This window comes from Leiobunum rupestre, chromosome 9, assembly GCF_980474605.1.
Source record: "Leiobunum rupestre chromosome 9, qqLeiRupe1.1.hap1, whole genome shotgun sequence".
In the NCBI taxonomy this organism is placed as follows: Eukaryota; Metazoa; Arthropoda; class Arachnida; order Opiliones; family Sclerosomatidae; genus Leiobunum; species Leiobunum rupestre.
The window spans coordinates 2,734,051-2,755,321 of NC_143392.1; the positions used below are offsets into that span (position 1 = coordinate 2,734,051).

At 36.8% G+C, this 21,271-nt stretch overlaps 1 protein-coding gene across 1 annotated transcript; it reads right to left on the bottom strand.

The window, feature by feature from the left end:
• Positions 1-17,484: 17,484 nt before the first annotated feature.
• On the bottom strand, positions 17,485-20,646 carry LOC149926303 (uncharacterized). Its single transcript, XM_090157654.1, has 2 exons — positions 18,440-20,646; positions 17,485-18,175 (listed from the first exon to the last, which is right to left on the bottom strand). The coding sequence occupies exons 1-2, from the start codon at positions 20,644-20,646 to the stop codon at positions 17,485-17,487; spliced, it is 2,898 nt and encodes a 965-aa protein (XP_090013780.1).
• Positions 20,647-21,271: the final 625 nt, after the last annotated feature.

A 21,271-nucleotide genomic window follows, 5' to 3' on the forward strand; every position in this document is an offset into this window, starting at 1 on the left:
TACCTAACTTTAGTTACAATTTCTAAAATAGATGTCGCTACTATACCATTCAGTCTGAATGTATAGTAAGGTACACCTTCAAACTATTTTATAGCATAAAGCGATTTGAAATAACGAGTTTATAGTAAAGTAGTGAGTAGAGTTGGACTCTGCTATATTCTTTCTATTCTTCAGATGGGAAGAGTGTTAACGTTTCACTCCCTCCCTCCTTAACACAGCAGGATATCGGTATGTGGACGTTTTTAGCATGAGGCGGGAAAGAGGATTTTGGGTGTGTAACGTGTACCCCAGGTATTTTAGAAACCCAACCCCCTACCCCCGCGTTATTTTCAAGTGGTGCATTTTATTGTTAAAACGCTGTAGAAGCTCAGGCGTCTTTCATCGGTGGTAGAGACTTGGTCAACAAACCACATTTTAACGCGATCTTATGTTACCATTAAACGATTTCTTCCGCGTTTAGTGAGCGGTGCTTCGAAAACTAGTTCATTTGATTATAAAATCTAATTATGGCTAAAAAACCGAAAAACCAATATAAAGAATATAAAGTAAATATTGGTTTTGCAAATTTCAATCGATGGACGGAAGAAAGAAAAACCTTTGGATTGAGTAATGAGCAATACGCTTCTTACTTATTTGATTTGTGGTAAGAAAAATATTTTTAATTGTTTTGGTGTAGTTTGCGAATTACGTCGCACTTTCAGCGGGAGATAGGGTTGCCAAATGGTAACAATTATTTTGACTGGTTGAGGGGGTGGCGTAATTTGTTAACAGGGAAAACGTTTCTGTCTAAAATTAAAACTATTATAGTGACCATGCTTCAAATAATAAAAGGACCATTTCTCCTGAAAAGCCAATTAAAGATTATACAGTTAAAAGAGGTAAATTTTAAAATTTACATATAGGCTTAAATAGCGCTTGAACTATTATAATATTGTAATTTTTTATAACCAGTACGTGAATCATATACTCAGACTGAGCCAAAAACAGTAATGAATGACAGTGATATTAGTATACCTGGTGTCTCATTTACGTCTCCAACAATATCACGTTTACGCATTGGTCAAAAAAGGAAAACTTCTACTCCTTTTCGGTACCAATTTTATTTTAATTATGCTAATTGTGATTTAAAACTAAAATACATAAGATATGTTTGGATGTAGATCATCAGTACCAGACGTGATTAATTTGTTATCCGCAGAGTCAACTATTTGTTTATCTCCAACAAAGAGGTATTGAATTACACTTTTCTAATTATTTGACCAAATATTTAAATTAAAACTGCATTATAGACCGAGAAAACAATTGTTTACCATTGATGAAAATAATACACCGAAACAATCCGACACAATGGAACAATGTTCGGTATGCTTGACACTTTTTACTAGATTAGGAAAATTCTTGAAGAGATTAATGATTTTTAAAATTTAGGATGTGACATTCATTAGTCCATCTGGAGGAATTTCTTCTAACTTCAATTCCCCTCTACTTCAAGACAATTGTGCACATTCAATTAATCGGGTGTGTATTTTAAGAACATCTTTGCCAAAACTATCAATGAAACCATATGTAACATAATTACTCATAAGTGTGCCAAAAGCAACGTCTTCTCAATGAGACATTGTTCACAGGATATGACGTGTTTGACGTCACTTTCCAATCGATGATGGCTTTTTCGTCATTAAAGCCAAGTCTGGCGGGGAGGGAAGGAAGTTAAAACCGGTTTTGCGCGTAGTTCGTTCGTGATTTCTTTGCTGGCTGTGAAACAAGGTCTCATTGAAATTTTTAATACAGAGATGTTATATAGAGGCATACTTATGAGTAATTATGTTACATATGATGAAACTAACAATATCCTTACTTATTCTAGTGCTCCAAACCAAGAGCTTTTACGTAAAAAGATGCAGTAGAAGAAGCGATGGTTATTGTTTTTTGCTCACAATTAGATGATTTGCTAAAACAGGCTTTTGGGCATGAATGTTTCTGTGGCACAGAACTAATTTATAAGAAAACATTTCATGGGACTGCGGTTGTTTTCTCATGGAGGTGCCCTAATGGAAAAGGATTAAAGCATAAACATGTACGCAAGTTTTTTATTGTTAGGTTGGATTATACCTTGTTAAAACTAATTTTAATAGGGTTCATGGGCAAGTCAAAATAGTTTCCATGGAATTTTTGCTGGAAATATTAAAATAGCTAGTTCCATTCTCCTGTCAGGAAATAATTTTTCCAAAATAGAAAAACTAGCAAAGTTTTCAAAATTACATTTCATATCACAGGGATCATTTTACAGGTATAAAAAACTACTCTTGTATGAGTTTACATAATTATGAAAATCAAAATTTTAAACCTCATTTTAGATATCAAAGACATTTTATACAGTCATCTGTGAAGAAATACTGGAAAGATATGCAATTCAAAACCTTTACTGAACTTGCTGGAAAAGAACTGATAATTGTCGGAGACGCTCGCATGGATAGTCCTGGTCACTCAGCTACTTTAGCTACTTACACATTGGCAGACTACGAATCCAAAAACATTTTGGCTATTGTCACCGTTGATGTACGTGAAGCTAAAGGTGCCAGTACAAATATGGAAGTGATTGGATTTCGAAAAGCCGCGAAAGAAGTTAAGGAACTAGGTGAAAAATTTGGAATAAAAATTGTTGAAGTAGTAACTGACGCCCACCGCCAAGTATTGGCTGAAATGAATAATATTTGGTTTGATAATTTGATATATATAGAATTTGTAAATTGAAATGCATTCTAGAAAAAGAGGACAGAATTTTGAAAGATGCCATTATTTCAATTGATATTTGGCACGCTGGGAAAAATTTGGCTGCGAAATGTTTGGAGGTAAGTTTGTTCTTAGTTCTCACATTAGAAGTTTAGTAAATTAACTCAATGAAGGACAAATCTTGTACATAATTTAGAAATTAAAAATAAGAAAAAACCACTATTGTACAATCTTATTTTTAATTTCAGAAGTTTAGTAAATAAAATGTTTATATTATAGGCGTCTAAGTTGAAAGGCTGTTCAGATCTTGCTCTGTGGGCACCGGATATACGTAACCATTTTTGGTTTTGCGAAAAATTGTTTGGGGCGCTATGACAAACTTATTGTGAGAAAATAATGTAAATTTTTTCTGTTGTGATAAACTCTTAAAATATTGTTTCTGAAATTTAGGCCACATTTCGAACCTGTTTAAACCATGTTGTTGATTACCATGAATGGTATACAGACTTTGGTGCAGGCTACTCGTGTAAACACCAAATTCCTTTGGCAGAAGAAGACAAACCTTGGCTTCAAGAAAACTCCCCTGCTTACCAGGTGCTGAAAAGTATTGTTAACAACAAATATTTCGAAACCAACATGGAATATTATGTTCGTTTCAGGTTTGTACTTAAAGTCGTGCATTTGAATTTTTTCTCCAAGTTTGTACTAACTTATATTTATAATAACCAGGCACACTGGATTCTTAGAATGCTTCCATAACCAGCTTCTGGCTTATGCGTCCAAGATAAATTATTTCAAGTTAGTAAGCCACTTTCTGTTGTTGGAATAAATAATTACTATATTTATATTTCAGCTGGCCAAGTAACAATTTAAGAACGACTCTAGCTGCAATTGATTATAATCAACACACGAACAGAAAACAGGCAGTTAACAACAATGGGGAGTTAAGGTATAGGTTTTTTTATAACAAAAGGTCTAAGTCCCATTGTGTTGGAAAAATCTACGAAAAGAAAAAGTACACATACGTTGATTCTCTGATGGAGAGTATTTTTGAGGAGAAATCTAACTTCAAGGTGAGATAAACAATGGTGTTACTAAATTGTGAAGTTTAAATGAACTATTAATTTTTTTTTATAAATTACAGGGGCGTATGTCTGATAAAACTATTTTGTCCGATAATGACCCAAGAAAAATAAATTTAACAATAAGCAGAGTAGAAAAACCTTCAAAACAACAACTATTGGAAAAACACATGTCTCGATTTTAATACGCAATAAAATGGTTTATTAAAATATTTCAGACCAGTATGTTTTTTACAATTATTAGTAACCATCAACAATTTCTCCATGTTTGAATCCTTCGTATCTTCCATTTGGCGAGGGAAAAATTGAACGAATCTTTGTAACACAACATGAAGGGACAACAATTCATTTCCACGACCAAGTCTTCCATATTCCACAAGTGTATAATTTCTATACCCATGGTGCCTGCCAAAAAATAATAAATAAATCTAGATAAAATTTCTTTCAATTTGATAGTTTATACCTGAAATTTACATTTGTCACATTTAGACCGCGTCTCGTAGCATTGTCATTTCTGAACCTCATACTCATTACAAGTAATGGCGGAAACAGACAAACCATACGGAAAAGGGGTCTGGTTGAAGCGCAGGGTCTTTGCCTGCAACAAACTTGCTCATCACCTGTTGGCATCAAAAAGCAATTTTCACAAATACAGAACTTCAGCTTGTGAGCTGGCGATTTTGCATTTGAATTGCTCTGGCCACCGTCGTCTGGTTTCGAAGTTGACGCTTCTTCCTGAGCAGGTTCGGGCTCTGGAATTCCATCATCTAATAAATTTTAAATTTAAATTTGTAATAAGACTTTAAAAAGTTTGGCTGTGAATAGTTTTACCTTCATTTTTTATTTTGGCTAAAATAGAACAAGCTTCGGGAAATAGAGCTGCCAGAGCACACATCCATTTCTCCAATGTTTCACGGCTTAAAGATTTGGCAGTGTTCTGAAATATTGTATTGTTTTTGTAGTAGAAATCGTAGATATGATTTTAAATGACAAAATTTACTTCAATGTCCATTTGGTGCTGTTCCAAAATTTCTGTGGCAGTTTGATTTTCTTCATTTTCAGCTTCAGTAAGAACAGGAGCAGAAAAATGAGCTCTTGAACCTCTGCCTCCTCTTCCAGTACCTCTTCGTCTACCCCTTACTTCACCACCACATCTTTTACTTCCAAGACCTTTACCAGATTGATGACCTTTTCTAACATTTGTACTAGATGAATTGACTGTTTTAGCTTTCTTGGACAATAATTGGATTTCAAAATCATTGTTTTTATCAGATTCTTCGCTCTCCAGTTCTTCATAACACGGAAGTACTTCCTTTCTGTGGTTAAATAACTTGTTAAATAAGTCTGGTCCTAGGTCGTCATCATTTGATTCGATTTCCTATAAGAAAATAAGTTTTTTTACGTGATTTAGTTGTTTAGCTATATATATAAGTGCATTTACGTTTTCCAGTGAAGCTAAAAAAACTTCATTTTGCGTTGGTTGAGAAGAAATGTCATCCAGAATTGCGAGATTCTTAATAGGCGATTTGGAAGGAGAATTGTTGGAAAAATTGGATGAGATCTGTTGGTCAGTGTTTACCTGGATGTCATCATTTCTGGCTTTACTAATTGCTCTTTTTAAGCCTTTGGTTATTGAAGGTTTTTGAGAACTAACTTTCTTTTGTTTAAATTCTCCGGAAGATGTAGAAGTCTCTAACTGAAAATTACATGACATAGAAATGAAGATGGTTAAAATCGTTAATATTGATACTTAACTGAACAACATGGAAACTGTTATTCCAAAAAAAACTTACACATTTTTCATCTGTTACTTTTTCGACTGATAACACAAATTTTGCAGACGGTTTGATATCAATAGAATCTCTCGTTTTGGCAGCTTTCTTAGGTTTCAGATTTTTTTTGGAAACGTCTCGTTATCTGTTGTATTTGTTACCTATAAAGATGTGTTATTAGTTTTTTATTTGCTACAGAATGGTTAATAACGCTAGTTAAGTAATTTTGATACAGCTGATTGTTTGACACCATAACAAAAGTAGTTCATATATTTCTAAAATTCAGAAAAAACTAGGAAAAATTTCAAGTGCACTTCATTAAAAGGATAATGCAATCGTAAAATGCAGTAACTTCCAGCTATTCAGCTTCCAAAACTACATCTTTTTCCAATTTTCATTAGAAAAAATTTAAACTCAAATTTAAAAAAATAAAAACTAAGCTAAAAATAGCAGACGCCGCCAACGCGAAATTGCTGGGTTTCATCGTGGAAAATAAGGCGGTGACAGTGGGCAAATGACCAGTTTATTAAAGAAATCGGAGGGGGGTAAGTGACAAAAACTGATAAAAGTTAGAAAACGTATTCTAATGTAGCAGACGACATGCACTGGTCATGGTCCAGTTTATTTGTTCTAGGCCACAATCATATCCACTTTAAAAAAATCCTTATTCCCCACCCTGCTGTGTGTTTTGAAAATCTACAGATAAGTTCGGACGCCCTATGAGAGGCGACTTAAAAGGTTAAAAATCGCTCTCATTGGGCTTCCGAACTTATTAAAATTAGAGATGTAGTTTTGGAAGCTGAATAGCTTGAAGGTACTGTATTTACCGATTGTATTATCCCTTTAACAACAATATTTCAATATGAACAGATACATTTTTCAACATATACATGATTAAATATCGCGAGGTTAGCAGAAGACTTGTAAATAGCGTCAGTCCATGCGTCAAAAACCGCTTAGAAAAATCACGGGACTTCATAAAAAATGCCTTTAGAAGGGGGTAAGGAGTCCCGTGGAGGCTCCGGAGCGAGGGCTCCCAAAGTAAAAATTTTGAAAAATATTTGTGCGAAAAGCCCCCCCCCCCAGATAAATTCTAAATTATTGTTTTTTAATATTTTAAAATGTATGATTTTGGTATTACTAAAGAAGGGTACCGAAGAAGAGTTTAAAAATTTGTCCTATAACATGTTCCAACCCAAAATTGGTCTGTGGCAGTTTTATAAAAATATTTTAATTACCCGAAGCCTCATAAAGAACGATTTTTTTTAGAAATTAAACATTAATATAATTTTATTTTGATGTAAATTTTAAAAAAATATCCCGAGCCCCCACAAGAAATTTTGCACGGAACTCCTTCCTGGTCCAGTGGATTCTCTTAAAAATATCCACTATTTACAAGTCTGGAGGTTAGTAACCGACACGTGGCTTTAGACACACGTGTTTATCGTTTTAAAAGAGCAGCAGGTCTACTTCCAAAGGGGGGGGGGGATAGCATAACCCGACACGCGGCGTTGAAAAGTTTCGCCCTCTCCATGATTGCAACCGCCGGTTACCTGGAAGCAGAACGGAAACTAGCCGGAATGTTTCATGGGGTCGTGGTCAGTTGAGTGTTTTAGCCTAGCTAATCTTATTATCCTGGTTCGACCTGGTATTTTCGTCGAATATTTTCAGTGGCGAGGAAGTAAAAATATTTTTAAAAAAAACGGAATCATAGAAAGGGGTTTTTTGCATCAAATTACCGAAAGGTATTTCATTTCTATAATTTCAGTTTAAGAAGAGACCGACTATCGCCAATAACAACAATAACAATGAAGCACACTTGATTTTTCCCGCAGCGAAAGACTAAATTTAATGAGCTATCAAAGAATACCAAAAACCAACTTATAAATATAGCGCTAGTATTTAGAGAAAACAATGGAATTGAGACTTACTTCCAGGAACTTTGAATGTTCTTCTATTCTGTCTTTATTGGTACGGGGTACTTTCCCTGGCGCACACCCACACTGAGGACGACATTTTACGTTCCACGCTCTACAAGTACAACCACCCCTTGGTCCAACGTCACTGATTGTATTAACTTTAACGGCTCGCGAACAAGAATTTCTACAATTGCACGGTTTAGGCGGACCTATATCAATTAGCGCGAGTTCCACTGGGACCGACGCCGATTCCATATTAATTATGGATTTTCCGTTAATTATTGCACAAACTAAATCTTGAACAAAACGCCGATTACTCTGAGACGCGAACGGAACGAATAAAATAAATATGCCAGAGTACAAGGTTGGTAAAATTTAGACTAGAAATGCCCGAGTGGGGTTTGCGAAACTCAGGTGGAGCCTGGAAATTCCTAACAGTCACTAAACAAGCACCCCTCTCCCCCGCCCCCAAATAGTGCGGCTGAGCAGTTCTACCAACCTTGGCCTCCCTCCTCCCGCTTTTTCTCGGAAAAGTAAAAATTTCCATTTCCTGTTTCTCGGGGAGGGATGATAACAATCACAAACAGATAAGGATATTGCTCGCGTCTCGCGTTGTATGTGGGGGGTGGAGGAGGGGGGTGGTCTCATGCCGAGTCAACTCAATCCCTTCGAAAGGACACATTTTCTTCCTCGCAACCTTGAATAAAATTCGCTGAACGACCGCAATACTGTGAGGTCGCCACTATGCAGAGCATATAGAAGATAGATTTTTTCGAAAACAATCGGGGTCAAAACCAAGTTTTTTTCGCTGGCAATGCTCCTTTAAGTCTTCGCCGCCAGGTGTCTCACCCTAGTGGCCTTTTAAATAAAGGTATCTACACTTGTTGTCCAAATTATTGAACTGAACGGCAGTGTGTTTAATGTGGCTCCTACAACACAACTATTAATCACCTAAGGAAGAAATATAACAAAGATTATGGGCCCAGATCAACACTTCTAGCTACTCCAGAAAAATGTAATCACAAGAAATGGAAAATTAATTTAAGCCTTTGGGCGTTTTTTTAAGAAAACCAAGAGGGCGGACACTACACAAAATAAAGACTTAGTCAGGTGGAGCCCAGTGAACTGATGAATATTAGTAAATAAAAAAGTCTTCTCAAATTCAAGTAAAATAGAATTGAATATCATATTTCCATGGACATATTACCTGAGATGTTAAAATTTTCCCAAATGGATGGTCTCAATTACGAAGAGTGGAAGTGTGACATGCGTATGATGTTATCAGCTACCATCGTCCTACGCATTGTAACCCGGCCACCTGAATTATAGGCTTTAAAAGTCGCTTGATGACTTAGGCCTAAGGTGGTACCTTAGGTATTAGCCTAGCTTATTATTATTAAACAGAAACCAATCGTGTCAATTTTTTAAGTATTATTTCCTCTTCGAACTCTTGCAGACATTAAATTAAAAATTTAAAACCAAAATTTGTTTAATTAAATACTGGAAAAGACCAACATGTTTTATCATTTGACTGCCCGTTCTTAAACACACGCTTAGTCTTTGTTCGGACCGAAACCTGGAGTTAACAAAAAGCGATAACTACTTTGAAAATGGCAAATTTGCCATTTAAAATAGCAATCTTCTAACTTGAAGTATCATGAATTCCTTCGAGAAAGTAATAAAGCCAAAAAGAATAGTAAGTCGGCCTTCACTATTGGTGTTTCAATCTTCATATGATTCACTCGTAGAAGATTCTAATTTTAATTCGATTTAAAGCTCCGACTTAGCAAAGCAGTTTTTTCTACATAATTCCGAGGGTTTTAGTTTTTGAATAGTGTCATTATTGATGAAAAAATCGTAAAACGATAGAGTAAACTTCAATTTAATGTGAGCATGAAAAAAAGAACAAAACGTAGCGAGAAGTAAGACAGCTTGAAATTATGATTTAAGTCCAATAACAAACCATAATAAGTGCTCAGATTCAAAACGTTTTACTCTCGGACATAATCTAAATAACTTACTATGCCGTTTTCCTATTCAATAAAACCAGGTAAAAAAGCTATTGAGAAAATATCCGCGAAAGCTTTACTTAACCAACATAAATAATAAATTTTTTCCGTACTTTATTCGACTTCTATGTTTAAAAATTTAGTGAATCTTGAACATAACATCATTAAACATTACTTGCCTTTTTACAATTTGATCCCTTTTGCTCTAAAAGTTTTTTTATTTATAAATTTTTTATTGATTTTTTTAAACATACTTTCTAAAGATTCTTTTTCCGTTGGTTATCAATTAATATTTTAAAAATATTTTCTAAATACTTCTTCGAATAAATGGGGAAACTTCCATATGGTACGTTCTAATTATCTTGTTTTTTGCATCGTTGGGATAGATAGCTACCTTTCATGCTAGAATAATTGCTGTTGCGAAAGTAGGCCATGTGGGAGTGGCTCTGACAACGAACGGAGCGACGATCCACGACGCAGATGTTTCGTGAACTGCCAATTTATCATCAGTTTTGATAGATAGAAAATAATTTTCAGAAATATTTGAAACTGGTTTATCAATAAAACACTTTTTTTTATAAACATACCATCTCTTAGACATTTAGATGTTGTTTGTAGTATTCAATGCACAAAATTTTGTGAATACCGTACATTACTCCCGACACTTCGAAACCAAATGAAAAATACTAACCCAATAGGCCTACAATTTTTATTTCCAAATATTTATATTTTGTAAACGGTGCCCTTATCACAGAGGCGCTGTTAAGTACCACGTTATAAAGTTGGGGAAAATTTCTGTATCTTTATATATTATAAAATAGTACCACGCTAAATATAAACGGTGTCATACTTTTTTATGAAGACAGAAAAATATTTGGACTTTCGATAAAATTAATAGAATATAAACCAGATTTTGGAGGTTGTGTAGATTTATAATATTTTAAAAAATCAAATGAAACATTTGGTAATTTTTGTAAAATATGATTATATTATCCCAATTTCTCTGACTATTTACACACAATTTTCGAGGAAAATAGCAACGACCCCGCGGGGCAAGCTATTTACCCCCGAAAGTCAGAGCTTTGCAATTTTGATTGTAAATAGTTTGTTCCGCGCGGTGGATGTTATTTACCCCCAACTTTAAGTGCTCGGAGTTTAATATCTTTAACCACGCGGACAAAGATATTTTACCTCAACCAGAACGAAGCCCCGATAGTTGGGGGTAAATAGTAACATCAATTGTAGCCGGCTATGTCCTCCCAAAATGATTGATATCTCGATTTCGCTTGGAAATAGCCTTCGCCGGGCGTATCATACTTTACCCTCGAAAGTTGGGGCTTTCATTTTCAATGATAAGTTGTGCAAATAATTAGGGGAAGTCAATAAAATAACGATAATTGAAATTAACTATGATTATTAAATTCTAGAAAGGAAACTAATTATCTTTAATTTTTTCATTCTCTCTCCGGGGTTAGCGTTATTCAAGAAATTCCAAAACGATACTTTTTATTACTACGATAAATAGTAGGTATCTCAACTTCCTTGATTATTCATTCTGTCTGTTTGTTGTATACAATGTTTAGAGAGACAATTATCGTTCCTCTATAAAGGTCGAAATGTTATATAAATTATGTTTTGTTACTATATGAATTTAAGTGTTTAACCGGGTTGTTTAACACCTGATTTGGTATGTTATAAGAATACGAGAGAACTAACTGGTTTCAAATATTTAACTGGAGAAAATGGTGGAAATACCAAAATTGTTTCGTAACAGGAGATTTTATTTTCAATTTTTCATTTGTTTTTAAATCATCAGATCATTTACTTGACTGTATAAATAAATCAGCGTCAGGATCTCCGTTTCAATAGATAAAATTTTCATAATTGTTAATAGAAGCTGGTTGACTTAATCCGTGACTCAACGACTTTAGACTAGATGGATTCGTTTTGGAATTTTTGGAAGACTCAGACCTAATGAAAATCAATGCAAAGAAAAAATTGAAACAAGTCACAATTCGTATTTTGAAGATCTTTCTACCTGCCTTTGGGAAACATCATACTGCCCCAAACATGAATTGAGTGGAGCGAGCGAATGTAGCTCTCACTCTCATGACGCCAATGGGAACAATGATTGTGCGTGTGTGCGTCGCAGTTAGAGGAGAGCTAAGAAAGGTAAAGGTGATAAATTTTCTTTTTCTCTGAGAAAGGGAAGGAAGATAAAGAAATGCAAATTATATACAAATAACATGTAAAACGTTTTTAAAAAACCTTTTATTATGAAGACATTACTTTCCACATAAACTTTAATCCATAATAAATTTTATGAAGTCTTTGACATCGATTGTTATATCACCACCGTTAGCTTCCTCTAGAATACAGTTACCACATATAAACACTTTGTCTCCGCTCATTATAGATTCCGAAATCGTCGTCGCTGTCGGAAGCGAGGTTTCAACTTTTATTTGAAATAGCGTATAAATAGTTTTAATAATGTACTTAATTGTTTGTAGAAGTTATTATGCTGATGATAATAATAAGATTCTTACTTGACAGGACGGTTGCTAGACCTTTGTGACTTTGGCCAATGAAGTAATAGGATTAATATTTTCTTACTGGCAAAGAGGCAAACGAAAGGCTGGTCGGAGAAGGGTGGCTGGTTGGCGAAGAATGGCCCGTTGGAAATGGCCTTGAGCTAGGAAAAGCAATTGCACTACCGGATGACGGAGTTTTCACAAGCTATCGCAGCTAATTGTCTTTCACCCTCTAAATTTTTATATTGATTTGACTTAACATTGAAACTAGTAGCAGCTCATCCTAGATCAAGGCTGGAATCCCAGCTTCCATAGGCCACTTTTGTAGCACCACCGCAGTCACAATAGAAAAGGCTTCCCCCAGTAAATTTTAAAGTCTCGTACAGAAGACCGATATCAACTTTGTTAAAATGGCTTAAAGCTGCGATTTAAATTTATTGAGAGTACAAACTTTTTAAAGCCACCCGACACGTCTTTGAATAGATTCCAATAATTAATTTTAGTATTTTTTGGAAGTGCCATGTTTCCACAGAAGTTTGAGTTCGTAGTGACTAGCGAAAGGCAAAGTTTTTTTTTAATGATTTTACTGTTGAGGATGTGCTTCCCGCTCCTGGAGAATGCGAAATAGTGGAAAATTGCCTGTCACCCGCATGGAAGGATAATGTTGAGGATGCGCTCCCGCTTCTATTCTTTCCCGTTGCCGCAGATTGGGATATATCGGTTGCGTTCCCCCTATGATATCCTTTTTAAAGATTAGGGTTCTTTCTGAGAGTGGTAGAAACGTTAAAGCATTGGGAAAACTAAGAAACGCATTTCTTACTCGAAAGTTGTCGCCTGGGTCACAAATATTTTACAATTCTAAGACTAATCGGATATGGAGTGAAGCGCGACTTCTTGCTAATTCATTCTTTATCTTTATTTAATAATTGACCCTAATGCAATAGATAAATATAGTTGAAGAAAGTTAACCTAACAGAAAGCAAAGCTGCAATTAGAAAGCCGTTATGGTCGATGAACAAAGAGAAGATTTTCGCTAGCGAAATGCTGATCGACGTCGTTATCAACGAGCTTGCCTTAACTTAGGAGCAAAGAGAAAAAGCATGACAACGTAACAGATATCGATACCGTAATCAACGAGCTGCCTTAACTGTAGAGCAGATAGAATACACTAGACTTTGAAACGTAGAACGACAGCGTAACCAAAGAGCTGCTATGACCCAGGAGCAGAGACGGACAGTCCGACAGCGCAAAAGTCAGTGACTGAACTTTACGATATTAATATTTAAGCTGACTTTTCCAATAAACTTTCACAAAACCGTTACCAGATTTGTGCAAACTGTTACCGCGAAGAGTTATCCATGGTTACATGCTTGCCAACGTGACGATATTAAACTCACTGATCAGAACAAGATGCATCGTGGTGATATACCTTCTGAGCTTATGGATTTGACTGTAACAGAACAAATGCTAATCACGAGAGTGCAAACAGTGCTTCGGAATTATCAAACAAGTGCCTACAACGGAGGTGGTGGAAAGTTACGTTATAGTGGAAATATAGTTAACATTGAACAAGACATCCAACAACTGGTGACTTCTCTCCCACATACGCCCGCCAACGTAAGTGTTATATTAATGCGCAGGACAGGTATGGATGTTCACCGGGATTTTCACATTCCCCGCCACTTTATTCTAAGCACTTTGCGGTGGCTGATACGATTTAATCATAGAGACGTTGATATTATGGAAAGTTTACCCGAGTATGTTAGCATTTCGAGTTTGTTGAGTTATCGCGCCGAGGGTTCTATTACCGACAACCAACAACTTGAGGAAGACCAAATTAGCGAAACTGCTCTGCCATTATCAAAGAACGGTTTTAAACAGCGTTTTGAATTGGCCGAAAAGGGACTGGCAGCCAATAAATAAGTTTCGGCACGAAAGATATATAGCTATAGCATTCCACAACCTCTTTCCGACTAGTGCAGCGGTCTTCATGGACCATACGTGAGCTTAAACTCTTAGCTAACGCGAATGGGCAGAATTTTTAACCCGAGATTCCGATACTTTTGTTAAAAAAATATTGCTACGCCGCGAAGCTTGTAAAATTGGAACTGGTTACGCAAATATGACTGGATTGCGTGAAACTCCTAGCAGGCATTACTCATAACCCGAACCTATTCAAGCGGTTGATGCATGATCCGTCCCGTATACGATCAACAGCTGGTTACTGGTACCAAAGGAGATTGGAGTTGGAACCCATGGTATAACAAATCGATGTGCTATCATCGTTTTTAACGTTTACAAGTAAGTGCCAGCTGACTCTGGGGAAAAGACGGCGAACCAAATAGCCCGTGACATACAAAACCTATTGAACGAATATCCTCTTATAGCTGACGAGTTTTTGAGCAAACATGTATCTGAAATTAGAACCATAAAATTCAAAGTGATCGACCTTTGGTATCGGCTGAGTATCAACAACGGGGCTCTCCGCGCATACACGGAGTTTTTTGGGTTGAAGGAGCACCAGATGTCCGATGTTTTGAACGCATGACTTCTCTAGAATTTGACGCTGCTCGCGTATTCTATAACCGCCTAAGATGACAATTAATCCCTTTATGGAAGCAGAGATGGCTGAAATGAGAGGTCGGCAAAACAGATCTAATAAATATAGATATTATCCACGGATACAAATGGATTTAACACGCAAAAAATAATTTTATTTTTTGGATAATCGTCGGTTGTGGATAAAAAAAGATAAAGTGATTAATTATTATCCAAACGCCGACCTCTAGCTGAAATCCATCCTTCGCGGCGAAATGGTAGTGAAGACGACATTGACGATGAGCATAAATTATCTCGGTGTTTAAATTGCTTACAAAATACGAAATGCTCTCTTAACTACTGTTTACGTGGTCCTGAAACTAACTAGAAATGCCGTTTCAAATACCCGAAAGCTTTGCAGGAATATTCGACTTAAGAACGAGACGAGTATGGTATTTTTGTTGATACGCCTAAACGGAACGATTTCTTACTGAATAAGTATAATCCTTTCATCACTCACCTTTGGGATGCAAAAACCAACACAAAGGTTTTAATATTTTGAATATTAATTGACTCTGTTATTTTCTCTGCGAACTTTTGTTCTTAACGCTGTTTTCTCTGGGCTTATAGACTAAATTGAGTTAGTCGATATTAGTTAAAACATATAAACATAATACTTTATTTTAAGGAAAAAGACGATACAAATTTTTTGAATGTTACACTTTCGCTCGCTTCTCTCGTTCTACAAGTTCTACGGCGTAAAACCGTTTCCTCTCTCTCTCTAACCAAAACAAAACCTCTCAGACCCAGTAGATCGGGGCTTGCTGCCTTTCACGACGCTAAAGATTTTAACACCCCGATATTCTGAACTGTGTACCCGAGCTGGGAGTGGTCGGAGCGAAAAACAAACATAAAATTGGGGGCTTTAAAGGGATAGGAACATATTTTTTCTTTAACGGGAATATTTTTCACTTACAGACTTTAAAGTTGCAATAAAATAAAATAAATGAATGCTTTCTAAAATCAATTTCTACACTCCCCGCCATGAACTATGAATTAATTCAAAGTTCATAAACCTTTAAACGTTTAGTTTATTTCAAGAGGGTAGAGCAGGTTTATAGAGCGTCTCACAACGGTGCCATTTGGCAATCTTACTGTGCATGACCATATTTTACTATCTCTACCCATAAAAACATTTTCAATACGAGCTTATTTCCAAAGTTGTCTAGGTAACTGACTATCACTCAAAATTACTACTGTACCCTCTTTAAAATCGGCATTTGATTTTGTAGGGTCAATTTTTAGAGCCGTTCTTAATTCAACCAAGTATTCTCTACGCCATCGGTTCCAAAATTCATTTGGCACTGCTTGGTAGTGCTTATACCTTATGACGGCCTGTTTTTTATTTTTTATTTGTCTTAGAATTAGACGTCGGGGGGAGCGCTGTTATTCAGTCACCGATCAAGAAATGAGAGGGGGTCAGTGGTGTGGGTTCTCCTACTTCGCTATTTTGATAAGTCAATGGCCTTGAATTAATTACGGCCTCTATTTCCGTTAACATAGTCAATAATTCTTCAAAATTTAAAAGGGCACTACCTAAAGTTTTCTTCAATGCCATTTTTACCGTACGAAAAAATCTCTCATAAAAACCCCCCCACCAAGGGCTACGTTCGACTATGTATTTCCACTGGACCCCTCTCTTTCCAAAATATTCCAATACTTGTTTATCTTTTATACATTTTCAAATGGCCTTTAATTCTTTGTCGGCCCTAATCAAACTCTTAGCATTGTCAGAATATATAATTTTGCACAAGCCCCTTCGAGCTACAAATCGCCTAAGTGCTAACAAAAACAATCCGTTGACATCTCTGACACTAATTCCAGGTGTACCGCTCTGGTCACGGCGCAGGTGAACAAGCAGATATAGGCTTTCTTGGAGGGCTTTGGACCCACAAACAGGGGTCCAGCGAAATCTAAACCCGTTACTTCGAAGCTTTTGGATTCTTTAACCCTATCCGCTGGCAAAGGCGCAGTTATTTCTCGCAGGGGCTTTGCACTCCACTTTCTTCAAATTATGCAATTCTTAATTCGCCTTTTAACTAGTTGTCTACATTTTATAATCCAATAGTCATCTCTAATTTGGGCCAAGGTATTATTTAAACCCGAATGAAAAACTCTTTCGTGTTCCTGATCAACTAATAGTTCGGAAAACTTGTGTTCGTAAGGGAGAAAAAAAAAGACAAATTGGATTTCTCCAAACGTCCTCCAACTCTCAAGAGTCCTTTATCGTCAATAAATGGTTTATATTCCGTTATCTTTGACGTTTTAGCTATAGTTCCAGACTCTTTTAATTGAACTCGTTTGAGCCAATACAATTTGGCTCTGTTTAATTCGTCGACCGTTAACGTGGATGACACTTCTCTTTCGAGTTTGTTTAAACTTTTTATTTTTGAGTTGTTTAAGAAACGAAAAACCTAAGCTGTTTTTCGGATTAATCTATGTATAGAGCTAAACTCTTCTATTTGAAATAGTGGTTCTCCAATAACCACAGCCGCACAAACCGTTTCCGCAATTTTTTCTTCCTCGCAAGATGATCTGATTTCTTCTGAGACTTTCAATTGCTCTTCTTTCGACTCGCTTTTCGGTTATTTTGGCCATTTATTTTCTGGCAATGAAAGCCACGACGGACCAGACCACCAAATTTGGTTTTTTGCTAAACTCATTAGACTTTGCCCTCGCGTTAGCAAGTCCGCTGGATTGTCCTTTCCCGGACAATGACGCTAAGATCGTGTATTTCTTGCACGCGGTTCGCTTTAAACGGTTTGAACTTACGAGATACCGTTTTGATCCAATCGAGCGTGATTTTTGAATCGGGTATTAATGATCTTGATTTTTCGCTTTCAGCTTCTAACCAATTTTCCCGGCGAAATCTTTCTCGAGTTGCTTTGCCACTTTTTTAACTTCATATTTGCGTCTTGTAAAATCGCTTTAGATTCTTTGGCCAATGTGAAGGCCAAATCGATATCATCTCTACCTGATATTAGATCATCAACGTACAACTCTTTTTCCAAGGATTCTCGAGTATCTTGAAATTTGTCCTTATATTTCTTTAGGAAAGATCTAATCGTCGCCGCTAGGTGAAAAGGGCTCGAGGTCAGACCAAATAAAACCCTATTCATTCGATAGATCTGTATAGTTGGATTCTTCTCTAATATCTTCGGATTTTTAAGCCATAAAAAGCGTACCGCGTCTCTGTCGTCAGGATTGATTTCTATTTGTAAAAACGCTCGCTCGATATCGGCCACAACGGCAATTTTTCTAAATCTGAATTTGAGTAAAATATCGAGCAAATCTTGATATAAATTTGGGCCTGCGTATAGGCAATCATTTAAGGAGCTTTGACCTTTTTGGCAGCTAGAACCGTCAAAAACGATCCTCACCTTAGTGGTGGTACGATCGTCTCTTATCACTGGTTGATGAGGTATATAATGGGTTACTTTTGATCCCGATTTAGCATTATTATCTACTTTCTCAATGATTCCTCGTTGTTCGTAATCGTCTAAGATATCTCGGCATAGACAGTATATATCCCTAAGGGGACGAGAAATCGCCTACCTTCCACTGCATTAACGTCGCTGTTTCTCTCACTGACGCTCTGTTATTGAAAGAGGGGGGGGGGGGCACGTAAGCTTCTAAGCGCTTCAAATGACCTTGAAAGTTCCCGTTTTTAAAGTACGGCCGTCTTTATTCGGTTGGGGCCCTAGCATTGACACGAACTCTTGCAGCTGGCCGCAAAGCGACTGTGGTGGGGGTCTAAAAATCAGAGCGTATTCTCGTCCTCTTAGGGATATATACTGTCTATGATCTCGGTAATCGGCGAAAAGGGCTGGGCTTTTCTCAAATCTACGTAGCAGGCTCTTAAACCTTCTTTCGGCTACCGGTTTGTTGTCGGGAAGTCCGGGTTTTTCATTTATCCAGGGAAGACTAACTTGGTATCTATTTTTGTTCCATTTAAGGCTCTGTTCAAATTTTCGCATCACTATTTTGTCTTCTGGACAGTGCGCTTCATTTTCAATTTCTTTTATCCCTAAATGTTCCAATTCCCAAAACGCTTTCAATCTATCGCTGATATTGAATTCGGATTCTCCCTGAACTACTCCCACTTTCAAAATGCTTACTGTCCCGCAACTGTCACCTTCGGAAACGACGATCATGTTCGCCGTCATATCAGCTCCGTTTATGACCCAACCGAATATGCTTTCCATCGCGACTAAATTGGGCCCCAATCTATTTACTTCTCCGCCGTCGATAATTTGCCAATACGTATCAGAGCCAATTAGAATTGTGATTTCATTTCCGTAAGCGCATTCGTGCTCCGGATCATCCGCTATTTGCAGTTGTCTGCTTTCCAGTTTTCTCTGAATCTCTCCGCTAGGAATTCTAATGGTCGCTGCGCTAATTACGGGAGATTCTACCGCTTCTAGGCTAACTGATTTATTGATAAATAAGCTTTCCAATTCAAACGATACTCTTCTTGTATTTAACCTATTTGGCGATTCAGCCCCAATAGGTAACAAATCTAGCTTATCACGGCCTTCTTCGGTTAATCCAAGCCTTTTCGAAAGATCCGTTCTAATAAAAGTTCTTTCGCTTCCGCCATCAATCATAATACGCGCGACTACTTGTTTTTGTCTACCCTTCACGATGACCCGCGCTGTTTGTAAAAGAACGTTTCTTTTTACTTTTTCTTTGGGTACCACTGTTAGTTGTGTCGTTTTGGGGGGCGTCTCTACATTCTTCTTTTCTGATAATTGCTCGTGTTTCTCTCGCTTTTCATGTTCCTCGCATATTGCCGTATGGTGGCGCTTCATGCATATTCGACATTCGACTTTCGACCAACAATCTCTGGAGTAATGGTCCCCTTTTAGGCAACGAAAACACCGACGATTTTTATGGAGAAATTCTCTCTTCTCTTCTACGCTAAATTTTTTACACTCTATTGTACTATGACCTTCGTTTTCGCAAAATAGACAACGCTGACTGCCGCTACTGGTATGTAAAGCTGACGTTGACGCTGGTGACGGTCTAGAACTGTAACTGCGGTTTTCTGATCTGCTACTGTTATCTGACCTTCTGTGGCTCTTCTCTCTCTCCCACTCTTTGCCCCGTGTTTTTTGGCTTGATTTCGCTTTAGACTGCGCTCTTTCCCTATTTTGTAGCTGGTCTTTTAAAAATGACAATAAAAGTTGAATGCTTGACGAATGCCTGTGTGTTTTTGTATATTCGAGGTAGATGTCTTTGGGTAATCGTTTTGTTACCATTGAACAAAGAAATTTTACATAAGAACTTGGGCTAACGTTTAACGCTTCTAAATTTCTAATTTCAACTTGACAAGAATTATACAGCTTTCGTAACTCCAACAGCTCTTCAGATGAACTCACAAATGGCAAAGCGAATATTTTATCGATATGCGCATCAATTACCAAATTGTCTTCTCCGCAGTCATCCGTTAGAATGTCAATAGCAGCGTCATAATTAGCGGCACTAGGTAACAGTCCCGCTATCGCTGTAGCAGCCTCCCCTCCGAGGTATGATTTTAAGAAATTAAATTTGTCAGTTTTTGGATACCCCTTATCGTGTATGGCTGTCTTGAATTGGGTCCAAAACTCTAACCATTTACTTCTGTCTCCTTTAAACGTTGGAATTTGTAATCGGGGTAAGGTAGCGTAATCAGGAACTTGTTGCGTTCCTCGAGGATTTGTTGATCTACTATCTTTAATTGCTCTCTGGGCTCTAGTCTTTCCTAATACTACCAAATCTGTGAACAAGTCTGCTTCTTTCATTTCTTTATCATACTCGCTTAGTGGAACAAATTCTTCTATGCTAAGGTTAAGTTCATCCAAAGTAGTTTCTCTAACCTTTAAAAGTTCCAAAAGTTCTTCCAATTCGTTCACATAGTAGGGTTGTTGTTTTACTAACGTTTCGATGCCATTGGTGATATCCATCACAGCTTTTCTTGCCAGTATACGCTTTTTATTCGCTCGCTCATATTCGTTATTCATGTTTACGCTAGTGGTTTTCCTCTTATTCTAATGACCGACTGTTCTCTCTATCTAAAGTCCCGGGTTTCGGCACCATTTAATATTTTGAATATTAATTGACTCTGTTATTTTCTCTGCGAACTTTTGTTCTTAACGCTGTTTTCTCTGGGCTTATAGACTAAATTGAGTTAGTCGATATTAGTTAAAACATATAAACATAATACTTTATTTTAAGGAAAAAGACGATACAAATATTTTGAATGTTACACTTTCGCTCGCTTCTCTCGTTCTACAAGTTCTACGGCGTAAAACCGTTTCCTCTCTCTCTCTAACCTAAACAAAACCTCTCAGACCCAGTAGATCGGGGCTTGCTGCCTTTCACGACGCTAAAGATTTTAACACCCCGATATTCTGAACTGTGTACCCGAGCTGGGAGTGGTCGGAGCGAAAAACAAACATAAAATTGGGGGCTTTAAAGGGATAGGAACATATTTTTTCTTTAACGGGAATATTTTTCACTTACAGACTTTAAAGTTACAATAAAATAAAATAAATGAATGCTTTCTAAAATCAATTTCTACACAGGTTGTTGCACTTGAACACTCTATTGTATCGTATATCACCAAATTACAAGGAAACGCTTGTC

Coding starts and splice junctions, on each gene's coding strand:
- LOC149926303 (XM_090157654.1), bottom strand. CDS start 20,646: ATGAATAACGAATATGAGCGAGCGAATAAAAAGCGTATACTGGCAAGA. Junction 18,176..18,439: donor GATTACCGAGATCATAGACA/GTATATATCCCT, acceptor TCGTCCCCTTAG/GGATATATACTGTCTATGCC.